This window comes from Drosophila hydei, unplaced genomic scaffold (genome assembly GCF_003285905.1).
Source record: "Drosophila hydei strain 15085-1641.00,03,60 unplaced genomic scaffold, DhydRS2 tig00008135-arrow-pilon, whole genome shotgun sequence".
Taxonomy (NCBI): Eukaryota; Metazoa; Arthropoda; class Insecta; order Diptera; family Drosophilidae; genus Drosophila; species Drosophila hydei.
The window spans coordinates 2,920,090-2,942,837 of NW_022045844.1; the positions used below are offsets into that span (position 1 = coordinate 2,920,090).

A 22,748-nucleotide genomic window follows, 5' to 3' on the forward strand; every position below is an offset into this window, starting at 1 on the left:
TATTTCAGCGCTCCCAAAGGTATTGAAAGCAGCAGCAGCAGCAACAGCAGCAACAACGGCAACAACATTGACAACAACCACGAGCCAATCAACGATCTCACATTGATAATTTTGTAGCTCTAACCAATTTTTAATCACCTGCTGCGTCCAATTGAATTGATACAATCGATGATGATGATGATGATGATGATGCGACGGGGCAACAGAAACGCGGACTAAGACCCAACCTTAACTAACTAACCAGCTTACAGCTATTCAGCTAGTCAGGTCCCCTTGCTGCTCGGCTATTCAGCTATTCAGCGAGTCAGCTGGCGACGCGTGTGCCACGCCACATTCACTTTCCGTTTTTGGTTTTTGTATTTGTCGATCTTTGGCTTGCAGATAATGCCCCTCGGCATCAGTCACTTTTTTGGGGCATGTCCATGTCCTGCCCAATGAATGAAACTGTCTGCCTGCGTCTATGGGGGCAGTGTCAAAGCTGAGCCTCAGCATCAGCTTCTGCTCCAGTTTCAATCAAACTGAATCGGACTCGGACTCTTCATGCTCTCATCAGATATGGCCGGCATGACCAAACAGACAAGCGTGCATATATGTATATAGAGGCATGTACGATCAGCAATACAGGGTGTTGCAATAGCTCCGAAATCATTTAGCAGTTAAGTGCTTCTTGAGCTTGATGGCAAGTTCTGTTTGGCTGACGAAATGAAAAGCGCTTCTCAATTTTTTTTAAGTGCAAAAGCCTTTGGCAATCGATTGGAAAAAGTTGTACATTATTGATAAACATAAATTCTATTCGAAACACTTAATGCCTTTCGAAATTTGTAAGTTTTTAAATGCTTTGTAGCTGCAGCTATCGAGACATATCATTTTCTTTAAGTGTAAAAGCTTTTTACAAGTGATCACAGATGATAGCAAAGTTTTTAGTATTATTAAAATGCATAAATTCCAACGAATCTGGATGAACTCTTTAATTATGACTCAAAATGAAGCAAAATATTTTGAAATTATGAATATACGCATTATTCTAAGAGAACTGCATCAGATATTGAAACTTTATCGCATATGCATTAAAAATATGACAATGGAATTTTAAGTATTATTGAAAAACATAAATTTGATGAGGCTGCTGATAATTTTGACAACTAAAATATTTATCTGCCAGCAATTATTGCTTTATTATTATTTTTTATAACTAGTAACTAGTCACATTCATTATAAAACTTTCAAAATTGAGTGACAATTTCTAAAAGTAAAAAGTTTATTCGATTTATTTATTAAATTTGATTTCAATTAGATTTTAAGCTCTTCACAAAATTTTTAAAAATATTTTCAAAAATAAATATTTGTCTTTTTAGATATTTTTTTAAAGTAAGATTCATTACACTTAGTGAACATAACTAACCTCTTTAAGAACGTGCTTTAAAAACATGGCGCAAAGTCATTTAAAAACTAAAAAATATTTTTGAAAATTGAAATTTAAACACTTTTTGCACAGATTTCAACACTTTTGTCATTATTTTTGAACAGTTTTATAGTTTGGTTTAAGCACACCCTGTTTTTAGTTGTTGTTGCTGCTGTTGTTGTGTGCAGCCGGCTCAGTTGCTTGCATTGTTTACATGACGGGGCGCAAGGCCTTTTTTAGTTTTATTGGCTGATGGCATTTGAGAGATTGCCACACACACACACATACAGAGAGTCAATAAGAGAGTCAATATAATAAATAAATTAATTGATTTTGATTTAGTAAATCGCTGCTTCAATGAAATTTTTAATGCCAGCGCCGATGCGATAAGACGCGCCTGCAGCAGCCACCGATCGAACCTTGCGAATGACTCGCAAGTGAAATCAAATGCAGGCAGCATCATAAAAAGGCCAAAACAAAAACAAGAAAACTTCAACAAGTTTCAGTTGGCTGCACGTTGAGCTGGCTGATGAGCTTGATGAGGCTGTTGAGGCTGTGTGGAAGTGTAAGTTGCTGATGACTCACATAGTTGGCTATTTGGGCTGCCAAATGGCTGGCAGCTGTTTCACGCTCGCTGCCAGCTGATGCTGATGCTGCGGCTGCGGCAGCAGTTGGGCTTGGTGTGCCGGGGGAGGAGCTGCTGGTGCCGATCATAATGCGTACAGAGCTCAAAATGCGATAACAATTAACGTTGCCCGCTAAGCGCGACAACAGCAACAACAACATGCCACCAACAGCTCTGAATTGCGACTGGAATTGGAAGTGAAACAATGAGTTGGAATTGGAATTGGAATTGGAATTGGCATTGCCAGTGGAATTGGAATTGGAACTAGCAATGACAGCGCTGCTCGCCGCCAACGTCGGCATCGCTCAATGAAATTCAATCAAATCAAAACAATTAGTCTGTGCAAATATATAATAATCATGCAGAGGGCACTTGCGCTTGGCTGGCTCTGGAAATGTCGCTGGAATTGGAAGCCCAGAGCTGCTGCTGTTGCTGCCAACCAGCAACAGGCACAGGCACAGGCCAGGCCAGGCACAGCAAACATCATTATCATGTTGCTGCCTATCAGAGCTGGCTCAACTTGGCTATTTTTCAGCCGAAAAACTAGCTTTATTTATAGTTAACTTAAAATATTGGCTATATATAAATGAAATTATATTTTTTTTGTTTCTTTTAGCAATTTTAACTAAAGTTTAGGGAAAATTAATGCATTCTGAAACTGAATAAAATTTATTTACATTTTATTTTATATATTTTGTGTTGATTGTTTATTTATTATTTTATTTATTTTCATTTTGCAGTGTTAAAATGAAGTTTAATTGATTTTATTTTAGTAAAGTCTCAAATTAAAATATGAATTTGACTTTAAATTTAGCTAGAAATAATATATATACGAAGAGTTTCAAATAATAATGGAATCAGAAACGGTTTTACGAACTCTGCTTGAAATTGGCACAGCCAAACACACAAATATTATATTTACATATACACATATATATATTTATATATATATATATATTCATAGTATATAGTGTTTACTCTATTCACAATACAATTTCTATAGGCATAGTTAATTTCATAAATATTATTAATCATTTTTCACACTTAGTAAGCAAACAAATTAAATCTGCTTAAGCCCACGCAACAACTAAAGCTTAGCTATTTTATAGCCACATTTTGTAGCTACTCTACAGGCTGTCAGCACAATTGCTTTGTGTGCTCGTTGATTATGCTGTCGCCGTTGAATGTTGCCCTGCTGCAATTTGCTTAGCTAAGTCAATATGTGAGCTGCAGTCACATCTCCCACAGCAGCAGCAGCAGCAGCAGCTGCAGGGCTTCTCGCTGCAAGACAGTCGCGCAGTGATAAGCTTTCGATTCGAGGCTCTATTACTCTATTATTCTATTTGCCAGCCGGTGGCAACTGTCGTTGGTCTACAGCGGATGTTGTCTTTTGTCAGCTTTGCTGATAACTCGCCCAGTTGACTGCACTCTATATCGCAGCTCGGCGTATGATGCGGCACATCATAGAGAAGCTGCTGCTTTAGAGGCGTGTGTTGCTGTTGCTGTTGCTGTGGCTGTGGCTGTGGCTGTTGCCGTTGGGTGTTTGCTGACATAAAACGCAAATTTAACGTGACAGTTTAACAAGTTGATCGCATGCGCCATAAAACACATGCAACACCTACAACAACAGCAACATCTATGTTGCGCATGCGTGGCAACTGTTGCTGCTGCTGCTGCTGCTGCGACGGCGGCAACTGTTGCTGCTGTCGTGTAATTTACGCAAATGTCGCGTATTTATCTCGCAGCCATAAACATTTTTAAGCCACAATATCGAATTTATTTTGACACTTTACAAAGTTGTCGCCATTGTCGAAGCTGTTGTTGCTGTTGCTGTTGTCGAAGCTGTTGCTGTTGCTGTTGCTATCTTAGAAAATTGCGACAGCTATTGGGATTTTCGGTCTGTGTCGGCTTTAGGAGTTCTGTTTCTATTTCTGGTCTTGGGTAATTTATTTGAAGTGCGTCTTAAATGATATGCGTTTGCCATTTGCCATTCGCCATTCGCCATTCGCTATTCAGACTGTCTCATTTCCAACTCGAGCCTAACTAATTTGTGGCTCTTCATGGTCTAGGCATATCTCTCTCTCCTTCCCCCTCTCTCACTCTCTCTCTCTCTCTGTCTCTGCTCTTTGGTCTCTTAAGATGTTCTTATTTTAATAGCCATGTCGTGTAATTTGTGCGCAAATTTATGGCAGTTACTCAGAAATTATAGCGCCGATAACTAGCTCCAGATCGCCAAAGTGAGTATGCCATAAAGCACCGAGAGGGGTCCAGAGTGCAGCTGGGGTAGATGTGCAGATACTCTAGAACAGCTAAGTGACATGTGTACGAGTGTCTGCTCCAAATGAGACATCAAACATGAATGTGGCCTGTGAATGGCAACACTTAAAGTGCACTGAAGCCTTAAATACAAAAAGCTGTGGACCAAATCAAATTGAACACTTAGATATACCCTGTAAACTGTGAGTGAGTGAAGAGGGTGGTGGTCTTGCAGCCTTGTCGATCGAAAAAAACATATTAATAGAGAGGTATTTCAATATGTCTGGACATATGAAAACAGATATACTTAAGTCCTAGGTAAAACTTTTGCTCTTAAATCTTTCTTAGATTATTCATAGATTTGTTTATCTCAAAGAAACCCAAACTAAGGAAAGTCTTAGCCCAAACCATACAAACATAGAAAAAAATACTTTCGCACCTTCATAACTCTTCTAAAACGTAACCTATTTCCATGCTTAATGGATTTGCATTTCAGTTAAGTTTTATGCTCCGGCTTAGGCAATACGAAGCCGCGGTTAAAGCACCTTTTTGAAGAGCAATATAAATGTGCATTAAGTTTTAATACGTGACATAAATTAAAGGAATCGCAGCATTAACCTGTGCTTAAAGCTAATGACTGGACTAAAAAAAAAAAAAACAAAAATAAATATCTCAACTAAAATGGGGTCTTAACTATAAATTGTGAATAAAGTCGGTGACTTTTAGAGCATCGTTAAAAAGTGAAGTGGTGTAAAGGAGAGGCATTTCGATGGCACAACGAAAATTAAATGTGTAATTGGAATTGGTGTATTAGGATTGTTGTATTGGTGAATGAGTGAGCTGAACTATATATATGTTCGAATGGATATATGTCTTTAATATTAAAGAGGTATTTCGAAACCAAAAGGAAAAATGGAATGGGAATTGGAGTATTGATTGGTGTATGGGTGTATTGGTGTATAGTGTATTGGTGTATTGGTGTATTGGTGTATTGGTGTATTGGTGTATTGGTGTATTGGTGTATTGGTGTATTGGTGTATTGGTGTATTGGTGTATTGGTGTATTGGTGTATTGGTGTATTGGTGTATTGGTGTATTGGTGTATTGGTGTATTCGTGTATTGGTGTATTGGTGTATTGGTGTATTGGTGTATTGGTGTATTGGTGTATTGGTGTATTGGTGTATTGGTGTATTGGTGTATTGGTGTATTCGTGTATTGGTGTATTGGTGTATTGGTGTATTGGTGTATTGGTGTATTGGTGTATTGGTGTATTGGTGTATTGGTGTATTGGTGTATTGGTGTATTGGTGTATTGGTGTATTGGTGTATTGGAGCATGGAAGAGCTGAAGTACAAATGCTCGCATGTTATAATAAAGTAATTTTTGTTGAGCTATTCGACGCGCGAAAAGCCGATTAAAATTTGACTTATTTTTCACTTTCCAAAGAAAGAGACATAAGAGCGAGAGGGGGAGGGCAAAGCAGAGAGAGGTGGGGAAGCTGCACGCAGAAAGTCATAAATTGTGAACATAAAAGGCCAAAGACGTTAATGTGTTGACAATATTGCATGCAGGCGAGTTTTGTGTCGCAGCAAGTGCAACAGCAGCAGCAGCAACAACAACAACAACATGGAACGAAGTGACAGTGAGCGCAGCTTATCGCTGGCATCAGAGGCGTAGCAGCCGCAGACGTGACGACGCTTAAAAGCGGGAAAGAAAAACAGAAAACTGAAAATGAAATGGAAAATGATGACAGCCGTTGATGAAGTTGACGATTTCTAAAAATGCGTGTAAAATTAGTGTTAGGAAAAAACAACATGTCAAACGCAATGCGACGAATTACATTTTGACATGTGCTGCAAGGCTTAACTTGATTCAATAAACGTATAAAGACGCAGCAGCAGGAGCAGCAGCAACAGCAACAGCAACTGTTGCTGCCGACATTCTAGACATTGCAGCGCCTTTGGCGTTGTCTGTCCCCCAGCTCTAAGCGTATGATTAACGTTCACATTGATGACACAGAGCGACAGGCAGGAGTTGCTGCTTGCCAGGCTCGCCTTGCCTTGCTAGCATTGTTGCATTTGCATGCATCAACCGGTTGCAAGCCCGTCGGGGCTATTATTAATGCCACGCGAGTCCAAGAGGTCTTCACCTGACTGCTTCTCTCTCCCCTTCTCTCGTCATTTGCCCTGTCGACACTAAATAAGCCTTCATATTTCATGGCCAGGCTGACCGAAATTCTATGCTTAGTCAAGTTCTCAACAGTTGCTGCAGCTGCTGTTTGCTGTTGCTGTTGTCGTTGATGTTGCTGTTGCTGTTGCTGTTGCAGTTATGCAAGGCACATTCCTGTCTGGCACACGAGCTAGCCGCAGGTTCATATGTCAAAGGCCATAAATAAGTTAAGGCGTTTGCCTGCTTCCGCAACAAAAAAACTTGTCGCTTGGTCAAATGGTCAAGACATCAGCAGCAGCAACTGTTGCCACTGCCGCCACTGCTGCTGCAATTCAAGGCGCGAAACAATTAAACATAGTTTTCATTGCACAAAAGCCGCCGACAGCGCGCAAATTAATTTAATGAAAAAATATATATATAAAGCTTGGCTACAGGCAGCACTCAAAGAAAGCGCCCCAAACAAATCCAATTTCACCGCCAGCGTTTGTGGATTTTTATCGCTATCTGCAGGCAGCTATCGTCAGCTCTTTCACCAGCAGCAGCAGCAGCAGCAGCAGCAACACCCAAGGCTACACACACTTGGACACTTGTAGCACACACCCAGAGTCAACAGTTTTGGCCATAACTGGAGCTAAAGTCAACGACTAATGCAGCCGATCAACAATTTAGATATAATATCGCATATCGCATCATAATGTTGTTGTCGTTGTCGTTGTCGACGTTGTCGTCGTTGTCGTCGTCGCTGTTGCTGCAACAAAATGGCGATGGCGGCATCTTTTTTCGCACCTTGTTTGAATGCGCGCCTAATGGACGACAGCGACATTTGTTAGGTGACAGAGTTGCATTCAGAGCCGCAATTCGCGTTTCGCATTTGGTTTTCGATTCAGATTTGGCATTGGCTTTGCCAGCCAAAGCTCGCGTTGACTTAGTTTAGTTGCGCTTGGCTAGTTAGCTACACATATACATTGATTTAATTAGCCTGCATAAAACAAGTCTAACGAAGATTTAATACACTATGAGGCAATCAATTTGTACAGCAATATATATATAAATATATATATAAGAGTCAATATCAGATATCAATTGCTGCAGTAACTACACAAGTAGATGATAATAGTTGTGCTGAATATATATGAAGTGTCTTATAAATATCATATATCAAATCATATCAAATCAGAGTTTTATACCTCATACATTATAAATATATGGCATACATAATATTTTCATTATATATATTTTTATCTTTTCTTTCTCATGCCATGTTCCTAAATTTATAACGAAAAACCATCTAAATGTATAATAAAATATGTTAATTTTAATATTCGCTTCAATTTGTTTTCAAATTACTGTTTTTATCACTAAATTGTGTTGTCAAACATTTAGTGATCAGTCGCACTACTATTTTTATGAACAAAGCTATGTATGCTCATGTATCATCTGATTATGTAATCTGTATATTAATATCATGAATAACATCTTTAGCTAGAAGCTCAGTAAATTCATTCGTATTGCCATAATAAATTACTTTCAGCTAATAGTTCTCTCTATCTACAGCTCTATCTGCAGCTTTAGCAAGACGTCGTGTCGCATATGTGTTATCTTTGTTCATATCTCATTGAAAATTTGCTGTCTTCATTTTAGATTCCATGAACTTCTAATCATAGAGATTGCTAGCAAATTAAATAATTTTCATATCACATCAACATGAGCAAACAGAACATATTTTAATATTATCTAACAATGCAAATAATGCTACTTAAAACATATTATAAATTATAACAGCAAGATGGCTGCTCAAAGGTCAATAAAAAATAGATTTATGCGCTAGCTGTCATATAAATATAAGTCAATGTGCCAGCTAGGACTAAAGAGCAAAGTTGCAAAGCTGCAAGTCAGCGACACACTAAAAGTCTTAGTAATATGATACTTTACTCTATATAAAAGTCTTCAACAATGATATCTAAATCGAGCTATTCGTCAACTCGAAATGATTCACTTTGAGTGAAAAGAACAAACTTCTTTGGGATACATCAAAGTTGAGCTCGAAGTTCAAGCGCCTCTTTAGCACCTCGTTTGATTTATGAGCGAGCCCGAAACAATCTTAACTAACTGATGAGAGCTTCAGATAGTTACAGCTTTCTAGAGAAATGTGTTCGACTTCCCACGGCAACAATTGTGGATCTATGACAACAAATCAGAAACTTTGTGGCTTTTGGATGTCAACAACATTTGAATTTGAGCGCGTGTGTTCATAGTGTTAAATGTTGTTTGCGTATCTTTTAGTTTAATTTGAGTGGCGAACGACGGCGATCGCTGATCGACGATCGGCGATTGGCGATATGACAGACATATGCCACGATGACAGAGAGCGACGGAGAGCGCGCGACAGCCTTGTGTCAGACGCTTATCGCTGAACTACTTTTGAATGAAAACTAATGAAATGAGCTGCCAGCTCAGCCATCAATGAAGCAATCAATGGGGCAATTGCCAGACAGACAGACAGGCAGTTAGGGGGCTTAGTGCAAAAAAAAAAAAAAATAAATAAATAAAAAATATAATATAAATAAATCGATTGAAAATCGCACAAGAAACGTATTTAATTTCTTTAACCTTGCTTTCACTTTTCTCATTAACTTTTCGTCGGCAATTAAAATTCAATTTTTGCCAAGTTAATTTTTATTTTTTGCTGTTGATAAATTGAGCCAAAAGGCGGAGGAGCGTGTGAAAAATATACGAAAAACTGTAAAAGCCAAGCAAAAACAACAACAACAATAAACAAGGTGGAGATACGTTAACAAGGCGCTGGCAAATTTTTAAATGCCAATTTCCGCAAATTATTAAATGAAATGCGAAGATGATGAAGTTGAAGTTGAAGTTGAAGTTGAAGTTGAAGCTGAGGCAGCAGCAGACGTTTATCTATGTGAGATACAAGCGCAAAATATCTGCGTATCTGCGTATCGTGTGTTGGCAATTTGACATACTTTTGTTGCCGTTTGTGGCATGCAACACACTCACACACACGCATGCAACAATCTTAATAATAATAATAATGCCAAAAAAAAACTTAATGGTAGCTGCGAAAGTATGACGAATATGTAAACGTAGAGTTGGAGTCGATGTCTGCAGTTGGAGTCGGGAGTTGGAGCCTGGCTTTATGACTGCGCTAACTAATCCCACAACAAATTATTGTGATTAATCAGCGAAATTGCATTAGCAACTGTTGCTGCTGCTGCTGCTGCGGGTCGTTGGGCGTTGCAGCAACTGTCACTGGCGCTGATTAAGCGCCAAGCGAAGCCAAAGCCAAAGCCAACTCAAGATTAGCCGAGCAGAGATAAAGCCCATATGGGAAGAGCTGTTGTGGGTGCGTGCGTGCTCAATTATGCAGCACGGCAGCAGCTGAGGCTGGGTTAAAGGTAGACAATGTTCACGATCATGATCATGGCGAGGCAAGGCAAGTCGAGTCAAGTCAAGTCATTCATCTGAGCCCTTGCAACTGCACTGCGCATATCCATTAACAAGTCAATTAATGCCAGGAAATGCAATTGGCAATGAGGACGACAGCGATGATTGCAACTGTTGCTGCCACAGCTACTGCAACAGTTGCGCATCTTGGCAGGCTTATCTAACGGCTCCATTTGCCTGACCGACTCCGACTCCCATTCCGACTCCCATTCCGACTCCAACTTCGACTAAGCGGATGCGCGTAATAAATTAATAAAGCCAGCTCTTAAGCCAATGCGCATATTCAATTAACAATGTCGCGCGACTATCTGACAGCTACATTTGGCATTTCGAGTGTGTTCAAATGTGAGCTTCGGCGCATTTCCTGTCCACAGACGACAGCTGCAGCGCCCCTCTCTCTCTCTCTCTCTCGCCTGATTAAACTTTGCTATTATCGTCACATACATCAAAACTCAGAGCGTGGCACGTTTCGAGCATATCAATTGACAGACAACCTGAAACATTTTCTTTTTTTTTTTTTTGGGTTTCTTGGAAAAATATAACAAATTTAGTTAGAATTGATTTGAGTTTTTTCAGTTTCTTCTTCTTTTATGACAAAACCGTTAACAGTTGGCAGAGAGAGAGAAAAGTTTAATTAAATAGAAAATGTTTTCGCTTGCACGAAGCTAAATTCTCGACAAATTTGAAATATATTTGCGCATTTTTATTTGAAGTCAAAGAGTTTCAAGAGATATTTGGCAACTGGGCGAGCTTTTAAGTGTTAATAAATACAAATATATTTGAATAACTGAGCTGGCTCAGTCAGTCATAGCTACTTTTTAGTTTTAAGTCCTAAATCAAACGAATTGCACTCTTCATATGCCACGCCCACAATAGGCTATTAACTATTAAGTGAAGTATGAATGGATTGCATTGCATTGACAGCCTGGCAGACCCTCAGTCCTAGAGTATATACTTTGTATAACATAGATATTGTGGAGTAAATAGATATAGCCATAAATTGAAAGTTTATTCCACAATATTTGTAGATTGTGATTTGTAGATCAAGTGATTCAATCAAACTTCTTTAACTGACACTAAGCTTAGTAGAGCTTTTGATAGTCTCCGATGGAAATCTCTGCTCTAATTTAAGTCTATATTAATCTGAATTACCTATGCCTAATCAATATGCCAACTCACCTCGTTGATCTCATCTTCCAGGGCGCGTTGTCTCGTCAGCTGACGCAGTCGCTCGCGTCGCTGCTCAGTCAGCTGCTCCAGGCGCTGAGCGGCACGATCCACCTCGCTGTAGAGCAGCGTTACCTTACGCAGCTTATGAGCTGCATCCAAATGGTAATCAGCTGCTGCATCTGTAGCAGCAGCGGCAGCTGTGGGTGTGGCAGTAGCTGTTGCTGGCGCTGGCGCTGCATTGATGGCACTGGCTGCCGCTTGCAGGCGCAACAGCTGGTTGGCGCCATTCTTGCGGAGATTATGCAGCTGAGAGTCCATGAGGGCACGGCTAAGGGCGCGATGCTGGCCATAGAGCTGACGACGTGTCGGCAAGCCCAATAGATCTGCGGCGCGTATGTCGCTCAGAGCGCCAACAAGACGACCCCCAGCAGTGGAGCACTGCCGCTGGAACGCCTCCAGCTGGGCAAAGAACTCGCGCCACTTGCGCGCGTCGTGATGATGCTGGCCCCGGAGCGCTCCGCTCGGCAAATGCGATGGCGCAACACTTGTCGTGACTTGGTCCACGCTAATGAATTTAACCAAATGCAACTGCAATTGTTGCTGCAACGGTGGCTGCTGCTGGTCCTGCATGTGGTGGGAGGTCAAGCAAAAAGAAACAAAATTTAAAGCCATCATTAGTTGGCCAGAATCTGTCCATGTAAAGCGCTTTAATTGGGCGTCTGTGCGGACTTTTTGTGGGGCGTTAACTTGAACCGAGGCAGTTAGTTGGCCCTCGCCTAATGATTTCATTTTGTGCTGCAATCGCAAAGGTCAAAGCCTGAAACTTACCTTTTGATCACAGCTATTGCTGCTGTGCTGCTGCTGCTGCTGTTGCTGTTGCTGTTGCTGGTTGCACAATTGCAGCAAATTCGCATCGAGGCAAACGGCCAAAATTTCACAATTGCCAATTTGCTTGCTTAACAATTTGAGGCTTTGGCAAATTAAGTCGATTACGCATAAATGTTGCGACTTCTCGATGGCAATTAAAATGGTAAATGTTCGCGAGGCTGGCAGCAACTGTTGCTGCTGCTGCTGTTGCTGCTGCGGTTGCTGTGTACTTTTATGGCCAAAGCTGCAAATACATAAGTTAAAAGGCAATGAGTTTCTTTCCTTCTGTTTTTGTTTGTAAGAAGTGCATGGCCAGTGCAGGCGCTCATAAACAACGCGTGGCTGTGTCTGTCTCTTTGTCTATTTGGTGTAAATTGTGGCTGTGGCAGGTTGCTGGCAGCGACTGCAACTGCAACTGCTGCTCGTAGCAGAACCACTGGCAACGCCCAAAACAAGTTCAGCATAATTGGCAATAAGCGGCCTCTGCCACTTGGCCAACAGGCACAGCCCACAACTAGATGCTGCGGCTGCTGTTGCTGCTGCTGCAGCTCTGCCTCCCTTTGAGTATATCAAGCTAGCTGCTGATGCTGCTGCTGCTGCTCGACTGTAAATATGACAAGTTGGTAGCCACTTTTAATCAGCGTAAATAAAAATTGAAAATTGCTGCTAATGGCAGCTGGCCTATTAATAAAAAGCCCAACAGGCACTTCTTAACACTTTAGCAAAGTTTTATCCAGCTGTGCGTGGCTCGCATCCAAGCTGCTTCCCTCTACTGCCGCTTGCCAATCTGTGCTGCAGTTCTAACTGTAAATGCATGCCAGTTGTTGGCCTCTTAGCCAGTTAGGCAGTTAGCCAGTTCTGTGCTCTCACAGCCCAGTCCACCCCCGTCACTGGAGTCCGCATTTTCAGTTGATATTTGCACGCAACGCGGCAAGTGGCAATGCGGCAAAGCGGCAAAAGCTGCGGGTTGCAACTCTCAACTCACAAGTCTCACAAGCTTCATCATCAGCGCTGGCATGCCTCGAGTTTAATGATGCCGCACACAGCACACAGCACACACAGGCCATCAAAAGCGTTTGGCATTTCAATTTTAAAGCAGCCTACACAAAAACTAAGCTGCTAGCTAGATCTAATTGTATATTTCACAACGAATTTCATATACCCTTTATTGTTGACATGCAAATGTTGCTGTTAATGCGTTTTAATACAACTAATGACTAGTTAGGGCATCTGAGACTAGGGCTCGATTCGTATTTGTGACATTCAGCTCAAATATCTATCAAATTTATTTTATTTATTATTCAATTAACCCAAATTTATCTATGCATTTGCCTTAAGTCAACTTTAACAGTTGTGTGTTAAGTAACAGTTTGTAGTTATGTTTAACATAGCAGTTTTATGCTATTACAAGAGCAGCACTTGATTTAAAGTGCACTGTTAAGCAATTGAGTTACAGCTAGGCATTCTGTTACCGCTTAGATCATGTTATTAACAGAGCAATTCTTATTTCAATATCATATATAAAGCAAGTCGACTTTAACTGCCAACGGGCAGCCATAGAAATCAAATTTTATGTGCTCGAATAATTTAAAAAGCAAATAAAAGTGAGCTGCGTAATATAGGAAGTTATAGAACCTATTACTATTTGGAAATAAATTAAATTTTTTAATGAACATATTGGTTACGCTAATTAACTTCATAAAAGCGTTTGGTTCTGCCTAATAAAACCAGCAAATGCAATTATAAGAACTGTATTTATTTAAAAGTGCAATATGAGACAAGCTGCCTGTGGGCACATTATAAAAGCTGTTTAGCAGTGAAATACAAGCTAAGCTCAGCTGCTAGCATTTTCATTATATGAGCTGTGACTATTAAAGGAGGAAATATAAGTAAAGTTTCCCCAAAGGGCTTAACATAAGTAGCAAATGTAAATGTTAAGAGCTGTAACTAATCAACAGCGAAATGCAGTTAAGTTGGCTGCGAAGCGCACTCAATTATGGATAACATAACAGGAACATGTGCGTATTAAGGGCTTTAACTAAGGTCTATTTAACTATGGCCTGGAGGGCAAACAAAGGGTATGCGTATTTCATTAGACTCCAAGCGCAGTGTGTGCAATAAATTTATGAGTGCAGTCCTAGGCCGGGTCGTTCGTGTGTAACCCGAGCTTTCTTTATATTTATATTTGTATTATGCACAGGCATGCATATTAATACCTTTGCCACTCGTTGCAGGCGGCATTTAAAGATTCCCAGAAGTGCAGGCCTCATAAAAACAAATTTAATTGCAAGCTGTCACACACACACATGCATAGAGATGAATTGCGGTGAGAGAAGGGTCAAATGGAGGAGCTCTTGTTGATGATGTAAGTTTTTGGATAAGCGACAAGTTGTCAAAGACAACAAGCAAAGTTTGCTGTTGACACTGCGCCCAGGCCCAAGTCTTGGACTGAGTCGGCGACTGGTGAAAACTTGACTCAGCTCAAATATTTAATATTTGCGTGCAGCATAGACTGGCATTTGGATTTGGACAGCCAGCTAATGAATACCTTACACATGTCGACAAACAAATAGCAAATAATGTCAATGGCTGCACTTGAAGAGCGAGTGAGAGAGATAGAGAGATAGAGAGAGAGAGAGGGGGGAGATAGTATACATAGTGTGACTGAGCTCTGTCTAAGCTTCAAGTCTTTAGTGTCAGACGCACGTCTGATGACATGTTGTGCCAGTTATCTATTGAGGGAGACAGAGCGGAAGAGAGGGAGGGCGAGGGGTGTCTTCAAATTGCTTGAGCACAACAAAATCTGAGCAAATGTTTGTCAAAGTTTTCTACACGATTTGGCCGCATTTTAGCAATTGGCATTGAAGCAATTAACATGCAGCTGGAGCTCAAGTCGAAACGGGATTCTGCATCCGAATCAGAATCAGCAAGAGCTGACTGTCGACTCTTGTAAGTGGCCAACGAGTCCTCCCTCTCTGCCACCCGCTCTATCTTGCTCTCTCCCTCTCCCTCTCTCTCTCTCTTTCGTGTGTCGATTTAGATTTCGCAGATTGTTCTGAGATATTTCCAGGAATCGTGGTAGAACAGATAGCACACACACACTCAGCACACACAGCCAGCATTCATCGCTGGGCCACAAAAGTTCACATCATAAATTCAAAGTGTCACGAATCTGTCTGAAAGATCATTCATATGCCTGCAGCCGCAGCAGCAGCAGCAGCAGCTTCCTCTCTCACCTTCTCGCTTACTCCAGGCCAGCTGGCGTTGTCTCGCTCTCACAAAGGGAAGCCGCAACCGCAGAGTCCCTCCAGCCATGTGTCTGCCAATGCGCAAATGTTGCCTGCCTGCCGGGCAGCTAAAAACGAGAATTCTAAGCTACACTAGACAACAAAGTTGCCAGCTTATGTCTAAGATTCTCTTCTATTAACTAGGTCACAAGAGATTTACGGACTTAGTCGATTACGAATCGAAGACAGAATTCCAATTTAGGCCAATTAATAAAAAGAAAACGTATCTTTAGTGTGGTAAAAAGTATCTAAATAAAACGAGGAGTTTGTTCTACAGTGTTATTGACTTTTTGCTAAAGCTTTTGTTCTATTTTCTATGGCAAAGTTCTCAGCATTCAATGCAAGTGCTGTTCGATGTTCTGTTGTTGTTGCTGTTGCTGTTGTTGCATGTTTCCTTTTAGCCAAAGTGGCAAATTGACTGGCATGCATATTCTTAAGCGGCAATGAGTTCGACTGCCTGATTGCCAGACAGCCAGACGACTAAGCAAGCGAAGCAGAAAGAGACAGAGCAAGAGAAAGAGAGGGAGAGAGAGGGAGCGACATAGCTCTCCCCTTGCACCACAGTTAGAACATCTTAAAGGCTTAAGTGCAGCGCCGTCGCGTTCTTCGTCTTCGGTTGTTCCCAGCGCACGTTGGTGGCTCTTGGCCAGGCTTTAACTGCACATTTGCATATCAGCTCGTAAATATGGATGGGCTGCTTGTGAGTCTATGAACTTAGCTCTTTCTATTTTTTTTTCTCTTTTTTTGCTGTTGTGTTGCAACACAAATTGAAATGCCTGGACTGTGAGCCTGTGCTCATTCCCATGCGTTTTACATTTGACATTAAACTGCCCGATTCTGATTGAGGTAATGGCCCCTGCCCCTGTCCCTGTCCCTGCCCCTGCACCCACCCACAACTTGAACTCACCTGCGCTCCGGTATGGTGCTATAGTAAAGCAACAGCGTGGCCAGCTCGTAGCAATTGAGACCAGCGCCTGCCACCGCGTCCGCCTCCACATGGACAAGTGGGTCGCCTTGGAGGGTGCGTGTGCCTGCGAATAGATGCAAATCGAATTGAATCTCAAAATGAATTTCAATTGCTTTTCAACTGCGCCTGCGCGCCTTGGGTGGTCGCTGCCGCAGCGCGCGTTAATGTGCGAAAAAGTGTGTGAATTAATTGAATTGAATGGCTGGCAAATCACTTCGAATTGGCATTCCAATTGGAACGGCAATTGGAGCGCTTTTCACCCGGTCAGGCCTGGCGGGCTAACTGCCTAACGGGGCGTTGCGAATTTTCCAATTTATATTTATAAGTTTTCGGCTTAAAGACTAGCGAAAGTCTAGAATTATATGCAGAGCAACAAAATGGAAAGTCGGGGAATATATATGCATATATATACATATACATATATTTACCTGGCAAATAGACGCCGCTGTTCAACAGTTTCTCGGGCAATTCGCTGATCGAGTTGGGCGGCAACAGCTCCGTTTCCCGCTCCGTCTCCGGCTCCGGCTCAGCCAGCTGCGTCGTCTCGCTCTTGAGCGCTAGAAATTGACAAGTTTTCATACATAAATATTAAATTTATCTTTATATATATATATTTATTTTTATACCCTGATCCCATTACAAATGGCAAATCGGGGTATAATGGTTTGGTTAAAATGTATGTAACAGACAGCAGGGGGCGTGGCAGCCCCCGCAGAGTATATAAATTTTTCATTCAAGAAGACAAACTGGGACGATTGAGTCCTGTCCGTCCGCTATGGAAAGTATTAAAAATGGGTTCAGGGTATTTCCTAGTCGGGCACTAGATCTTTCCTACTTGCTTATAAATATCTTTTCCTATATGGGTTAATTGCATTTTAAACGCTCGACGAAAAACCTTGAAAACTTGTTCAGGATCTGCGCGCAACACTCTTTACTTTTTGCATAATAATGCCATTTGATTAATTTGGCTACACTCCACATCCCAGTTTTTGGGACAGGGTGGGCGTGGCCAGGTAAACCAGTTGGCCTCCCATAAATTTCCAGCTGGGCACTTTCGCGTGCGACAATTTTTGCTGGTAATAAATGCGACACATTGCAGCGTCTGCACAAATTCTGTATGTACCTGCAGCAGCAGCAGCAGCAGCAGCAGCAGCACCACCACCTGTTCGCTGCATACAAATGCCCAGCTGCTCGATGGTGGCATTGCATGCATAAGTATGAAACTCAATACCCTGTTTACAATTGCCCCCGCACTTGTCAGCTGATTTATGCACGCTTGCAAATTGCACCCACACGCCCGAAATCCGACTGCGAGTCGATCGCATTCCAGCGCACAGTGGTGCCAGATAGGCATCTGAGTGCACCATTCAAGCGAGGCGTAGCCCTGCAGCAATCAGCGAACGTATGTGTTGCCACAGTTGACCTGATTGGCAAAGTTTTTATGACAAGAAAACACAGTTGGCATTCGTAATAGAAATGGGCCCAACCAGCAGGGTTCGAATCACAGGCAGGTGTAGCAGACACTCTAATGTCAATGTCGGCATCAATCAATAATCAAGTTGACAGCATATATATATGGATATTGGCTAGGTCTGCGTACACTCTATTGGCATATTGCCATAGGCAATATCCAGGCAAAGTCTTGCAGCACAAGTGAATCCGGGTTCGAGCTCTGTTCGAATTGTTAGAATTTTAGCAGAAATATTTAGTATTTCACATACAGTAAAATCTGAGAGATATACTCAAGCTAGTCAATATCTTTCAACGATCTATATCAGCAGCATTTACACCTTCAATATATTTTTTCAATTTTTACACCATTTTGCACCACTGTGCGCTGCACTGCTTTGGTTTCTCATTTAATTTTCATATTTTAGGCTTTGACAAATTAAAAGGCATTTGCACCGTTGTTGCTGTTGTTGCAGCTGTTGTTGTTGTCGTGGAGACAACGATATTTTGTGGTTAACCAACGCCTGGCGGATGCTGTGGGCCGCCGTTGTTAATGGCTAATGGTTTTTTGTTGGCTTTTGTGGTCGAGCCGTGGGCGTTGGCAACGCATTCTATAGCCCCGACTGTGAATTGAAACGGCTTTCAAGTGGACAATATATTGAAAGCAAATACTGCAAATATAAAAGCCATCGATCTATCTAACTATCACTAGATACATATATTTCTTATCAAGTGTGGGTAAATTTGGAGAGCTTCTGTTGTTCAGAAACTTCTGAGACGTTCCCTCAGCTTCCAGTGTGTTATGAGATTCGCACAGAAGAGCACAAATGCAAACCAGTAGCAGTTGGAAAAGACGAACCAGAACCAGCTATCGTCAGTGGCAAAGATGCAGCCGCGCTTATAGAGATTCTCGAGCTTCTCCTCTTGATCTTTGTAGCAGGAGACAGGCACGGTATCCTTCTGACTCACATTGCCATAGTCGCTGGGCCCATTGATGCCACAGCAATGGTAAACGATCTCATAGCTCCACAGATTGTCGGTGTGAAAGCTGCGCACGACCACGTAGACATCCGTATACATGATGACGCTATAGCTGCCAGCAAAGAGCAAAAAGACGCCCAGCGAATACGCAACGGAAATCGACTAAAGAAACGGAAATTCAGTGCAGTAGCTGGAACTCTATCACTTCTCTCTCTCTCTCTCTTCTACTTACCGCCAGCAACAGCGTGCCCATGTGACAGCAAACCCAGCACAAATCGACGATCAGCACAAAGAGACAAACACCCTCCACCCAGGACAAGATCACATAAAGTGTGCTAAATTCATAAGATGAGCCCATTTTGACGGAGACATAAATGATTTGGAATAACGTCCCACTATACAAATACTAGACTGAGGATGTTTCGATAAGCAGCTCCATGCAGAGTGAGATATTTGTATACAAAAATTACCGTCAAAACGCCATTGAGCATGAGACAGGCTCCAGTCAACTGTTGACTCGTGCATTCCCAGGCGGTCCTAACGCACATCTCCGATAATCACAAAGTCTACAAATAGTTATCAGCTCTATGTTGACATAAGCCCTAAAGGGTGTGTGTGTGATAAAAAATTTGATTGGAGTAAGGAAAAATCAAGTAGTTTCCGAAGTAGAAGTAGAAGTAGAAGTAGAAGTAGAAGTAGAAGTAGAAGTAGAAGTAGAAGTAGAAGTAGAAGTAGAAGTAGAAGTAGAAGTAGAAGTAGAAGTAGAAGTAGAAGTAGAAGTAGAAGTAGAAGTAGAAGTAGAAGTAGAAGTAGAAGTAGAAGTAGAAGTAGAAGTAGAAGTAGAAGTAGAAGTAGAAGTAGAAGTAGAAGTAGAAGTAGAAGTAGAAGTAGAAGTAGAAGTAGAAGTAGAAGTAGAAGTGGCAGATGTAGAAGATGGAGCTTTTGTTGGACAGATGCTTAGACGAGCAGACTTTCGCCTGCTTTGGTCTTGTCAGCAACTAAGCAAAGTATGCAGAGCTTTTGCCGATTACACTCTGCAGTCTGATTACTCATAAAATACACATTTGAACAAAGACTACATTATTTGGGTAAATTGTGTTAAGAACTGATAAAAGTGGCTTGTAATGAAAGTGAGTAATAAAACCATCTCTTAATGAATCACAATCAGATGTTCATCTCACACATGAGACCCTAATTCAAACAAAAACCAACAACTCTCTATGTATACCGCATGCAGGCAAAACTATCCAATTAGCTGAATTTGCATTGCAAATCAAAGTAGTAAAAGTGGACAAAAAAATATACAAATCGTAATTAATCAAATTGAAGTCGGGACAAGTCTCGAGCATATTTTCGCTAGAATTCTTAACAAAACTCCACAATCAGCTGCGCTTTAATTGAATTAAATGTTTTATGCGCAGAAATTATATCAAATTAGCGCTAAATTTGCGCGATATCTCAAATCGTGTTATTAGCTCAGACCGAGCTCAACTTCAAAGCGAACTGCAGCTCGGCTCTGGCTGCGGGGCGTCTAATTGAATATTTTGTTTAGCTGTGGGCGTGGCACTTTGCATAGCACAAAGCAAAAACAAATAGAAATAACGCCCAGCAATTGAGATAAGCGCAGCAAGTGGAGCACTGGCTGGCTGGCCTGCATGGCGTATGCGTAATGCAATATATTACGTATACGTCGCGCATGCATTAACTTACCGCGTGTTTGCCGCTTCTCGCCAGCATCTGTGGCCTCCTCGTCGCTGTCAATGTGCGGAAATGAGTTGCCCAAACAAAATAGCGGCAAGGCAGGCGATGTGGATGCAGCAAGCTGCAAGTTGTTATTGTTGTTGTTGCTGCTGTTGTTGTTGTTGTTGTTGTTGTTGTTATTATTATTATTATTTAGATGGCTGTGCAGCTCCTCGCTGGCACTAGAGCTGGCACTGCTGCGTTCGCTGGCATTGCTGTTGCCCGACGAGGTGGAGTTCATGCTATCCTGTCGATTGGTCAGGCGCCGGAGCATGTAACGATTGTTGAACAGTTTGTTTTTGGTAATTAAATCGCTGCGCCTTAGCGCGCACTTTGGCGATCCAATGTTGGTGGTATTAATGTTGCTGCTGTTGTTGTTGGCCTCGTCGAGCTGATCCTCGTGCAGTGCCAGCGGCATCTGTAGCTCGTTTAGCGACACGCGCTCTATGCTGCGCTCCACGCTCACAAGCAAATTCTGCAACAGCTGCGGCAACTCGATGGCTTCGTTAGCTTCGGCCTGAAACTGTCCCCTTTCCTGTGCCGCACTCTGTGCGTGTCCTGCTGCTGTGGCTGCCATTGACATCTCTAGTTGCAGCACGCTCAGTGGCTGCCGTTGCGTATTTGTGTAATCGATATTGATGCAGTTACTCTGCCCTCCGCTCTGTGTGCTCCCCTCTTGCTGCTGCTGCTGCTCGGACGAGCGCCAAACGACATAAAGCTGCGGTGTGGCCTCTGCGTCAGAATCTGAAAAAAGGAAGTGAAAATATGAATAATGACGGCACATAAAAGAGCTGAGTGGAAAGGGACAAGATATAGAGTCGTTAATTTACAAAGATTAATTGCTTATACGCTGCCCATAATCAGCTGGAATAAGTGAAAAGTTATCTGAGACATTATTTTTAGAGTAGGCGGAAAGTAAAAGTTGAAACGGCTCTAGGAGAGGCTGGGAAGGGAATATTGGCTCGGAAATTGAGTAAGACTTATGTGAGGATGGAGCTCTGCTTCATAATATATGAATAGAGGAAACTTTATGCATAGGTTTTAGAAATGTATAACATGATTCTGCTAAAAAAAATTATATCTGCAAATTAATCTAGTAAAATATATGCCTTATAATAGTTCCTTCCTTCCTTTGTCCTAGTCCGCTCTTCTCGCATTTCTCATCTTTCATCTCTTATTTAACATCTCTCATTTATATGCTCTCTTATGTATTCAGTTTTCAGTTTTCAGTCTTCAGTCTTCAGTCTTCAGTCTTCAGTCTTCAGTCTTCAGTCTTCAGTCTTCAGTCTTCAGTCTTCAGTCTTCAGTCTTCAGTCTTCAGTCTTCAGTCTTCAGTCTTCAGTCTTCAGTCTTCAGTCTTCAGTCTTCAGTCTTCAGTCTTCAGTCTTCAGTCTTCAGTCTTCAGTCTTCAGTCTTCAGTCTTCAGTCTTCAGTCTTCAGTCTTCAGTCTTCAGTCTTCAGTCTTCAGTCTTCAGTCTTCAGTCTTCAGTCTTCAGTCTTCAGTCTTCAGTCTTCAGTCTTCAGTCTTCAGTCTTCAGTCTTCAGTCTTCAGTCTTCAGTCTTCAGTCTTCAGTCTTCAGTCTTCAGTCTTCAGTCTTCAGTCTTCAGTCTTCAGTCTTCAGTCTTCAGTCTTCAGTCTTCAGTCTTCAGTCTTCAGTCTTCAGTCTTCAGTCTGCAGTCTTCAGTCTTCAGCCTTCAGTCTTTAGTTAGTTCTCTCTTCTATTATCACTTCCCTTAACAATTCTCTTCTGACATCTCTTCGCACTTTTCTTCTTACTTCTCTCCTCTCCTAGCTCTCTTATCATTTCCTTCTTCACACTGGCCCCTCTCTACACTCTTTTGTCCTTAGAATCACCATTGAACAAAATACGATATAGCTGTATATATATATATATATATATCTTGACCAGTTCGTTCCACTTACCTAATTTGACACACAGATAGAGCTCGGCGGGTTGGAGTGCGTGTGCGAACTCAGAGTCGCTCAGCTGGAGTACGAGGGCTCCATTGGATGTGGCCAGCGGCCAGCCGGCATGCCATAACCAGGACTGCAACGATAGCCAATGAAAGAGATTGAAGATTGAGTAACGAAATCATTTGCAAATTTTTATTATTACGACGATTACATGTTGTGGCACAGAGCGAAAAGCACAGGCTGCGACTACAGTGAAATTATGTAGACAATAACACCCGCAAGTGTTAAGCTGCAAAAAGGAAACCGAAACCGAAACCGAAACCGAACCGAACAGAAACTCCAAATCGCTTAGGCTGAAAAGCGCATTAAAAATGGCCCAGGCTGTCAGATGTATATAGTAGGGGTATCCCCTTCACAACTCCCTCTCTCTATGTGTATTTGACTGTGGGCCTATCAGAT

General features: G+C 41.8%; 2 protein-coding genes across 6 annotated transcripts in view; both read right to left on the reverse strand.

The window, feature by feature from the left end:
- LOC111593213 (rho guanine nucleotide exchange factor 40) overlaps positions 1–22,748 on the reverse strand; it is a 52,642-nt gene that overhangs the window by 3,554 nt on the left and 26,340 nt on the right. For 2 of the 4 annotated variants that reach the window (XM_023305859.2, XM_023305860.2), the window contains 6 exons: positions 22,299–22,422; positions 20,345–21,118; positions 16,633–16,761; positions 16,145–16,268; positions 11,912–12,194; positions 11,093–11,707 (listed from right to left, as the gene is read on the reverse strand). In XM_023305859.2, the coding sequence (XP_023161627.2) occupies positions 11,093–11,707; positions 11,912–12,194; positions 16,145–16,268; positions 16,633–16,761; positions 20,345–21,118; positions 22,299–22,422 (2,049 nt within the window). Of the gene's footprint in view, positions 1–1,402; positions 1,445–1,987; positions 2,189–11,092; positions 11,708–11,911; positions 12,195–16,144; positions 16,269–16,632; positions 16,762–20,344; positions 21,119–22,298; positions 22,423–22,748 lie in introns of those variants that run through there. The other 2 variants (XM_023305861.2, XM_023305863.2) reach the window with 2 other exon arrangements.
- Positions 18,366–19,283, reverse strand: LOC111593216 (protein late bloomer-like). Of its 2 annotated transcripts, none has more exons than XM_023305866.2 (3): positions 19,105–19,283; positions 18,867–19,040; positions 18,366–18,796 (listed from the first exon to the last, which is right to left on the reverse strand). In XM_023305866.2, the coding sequence occupies exons 1-3, from the start codon at positions 19,180–19,182 to the stop codon at positions 18,416–18,418; spliced, it is 633 nt and encodes a 210-aa protein (XP_023161634.2). In that variant the 5' UTR covers positions 19,183–19,283; the 3' UTR covers positions 18,366–18,415. The 2 variants fall into 2 exon arrangements, with proteins under 2 accessions (XP_023161634.2, XP_023161635.2); XM_023305867.2 differs by having other exon boundaries at positions 18,867–19,045; positions 19,105–19,172.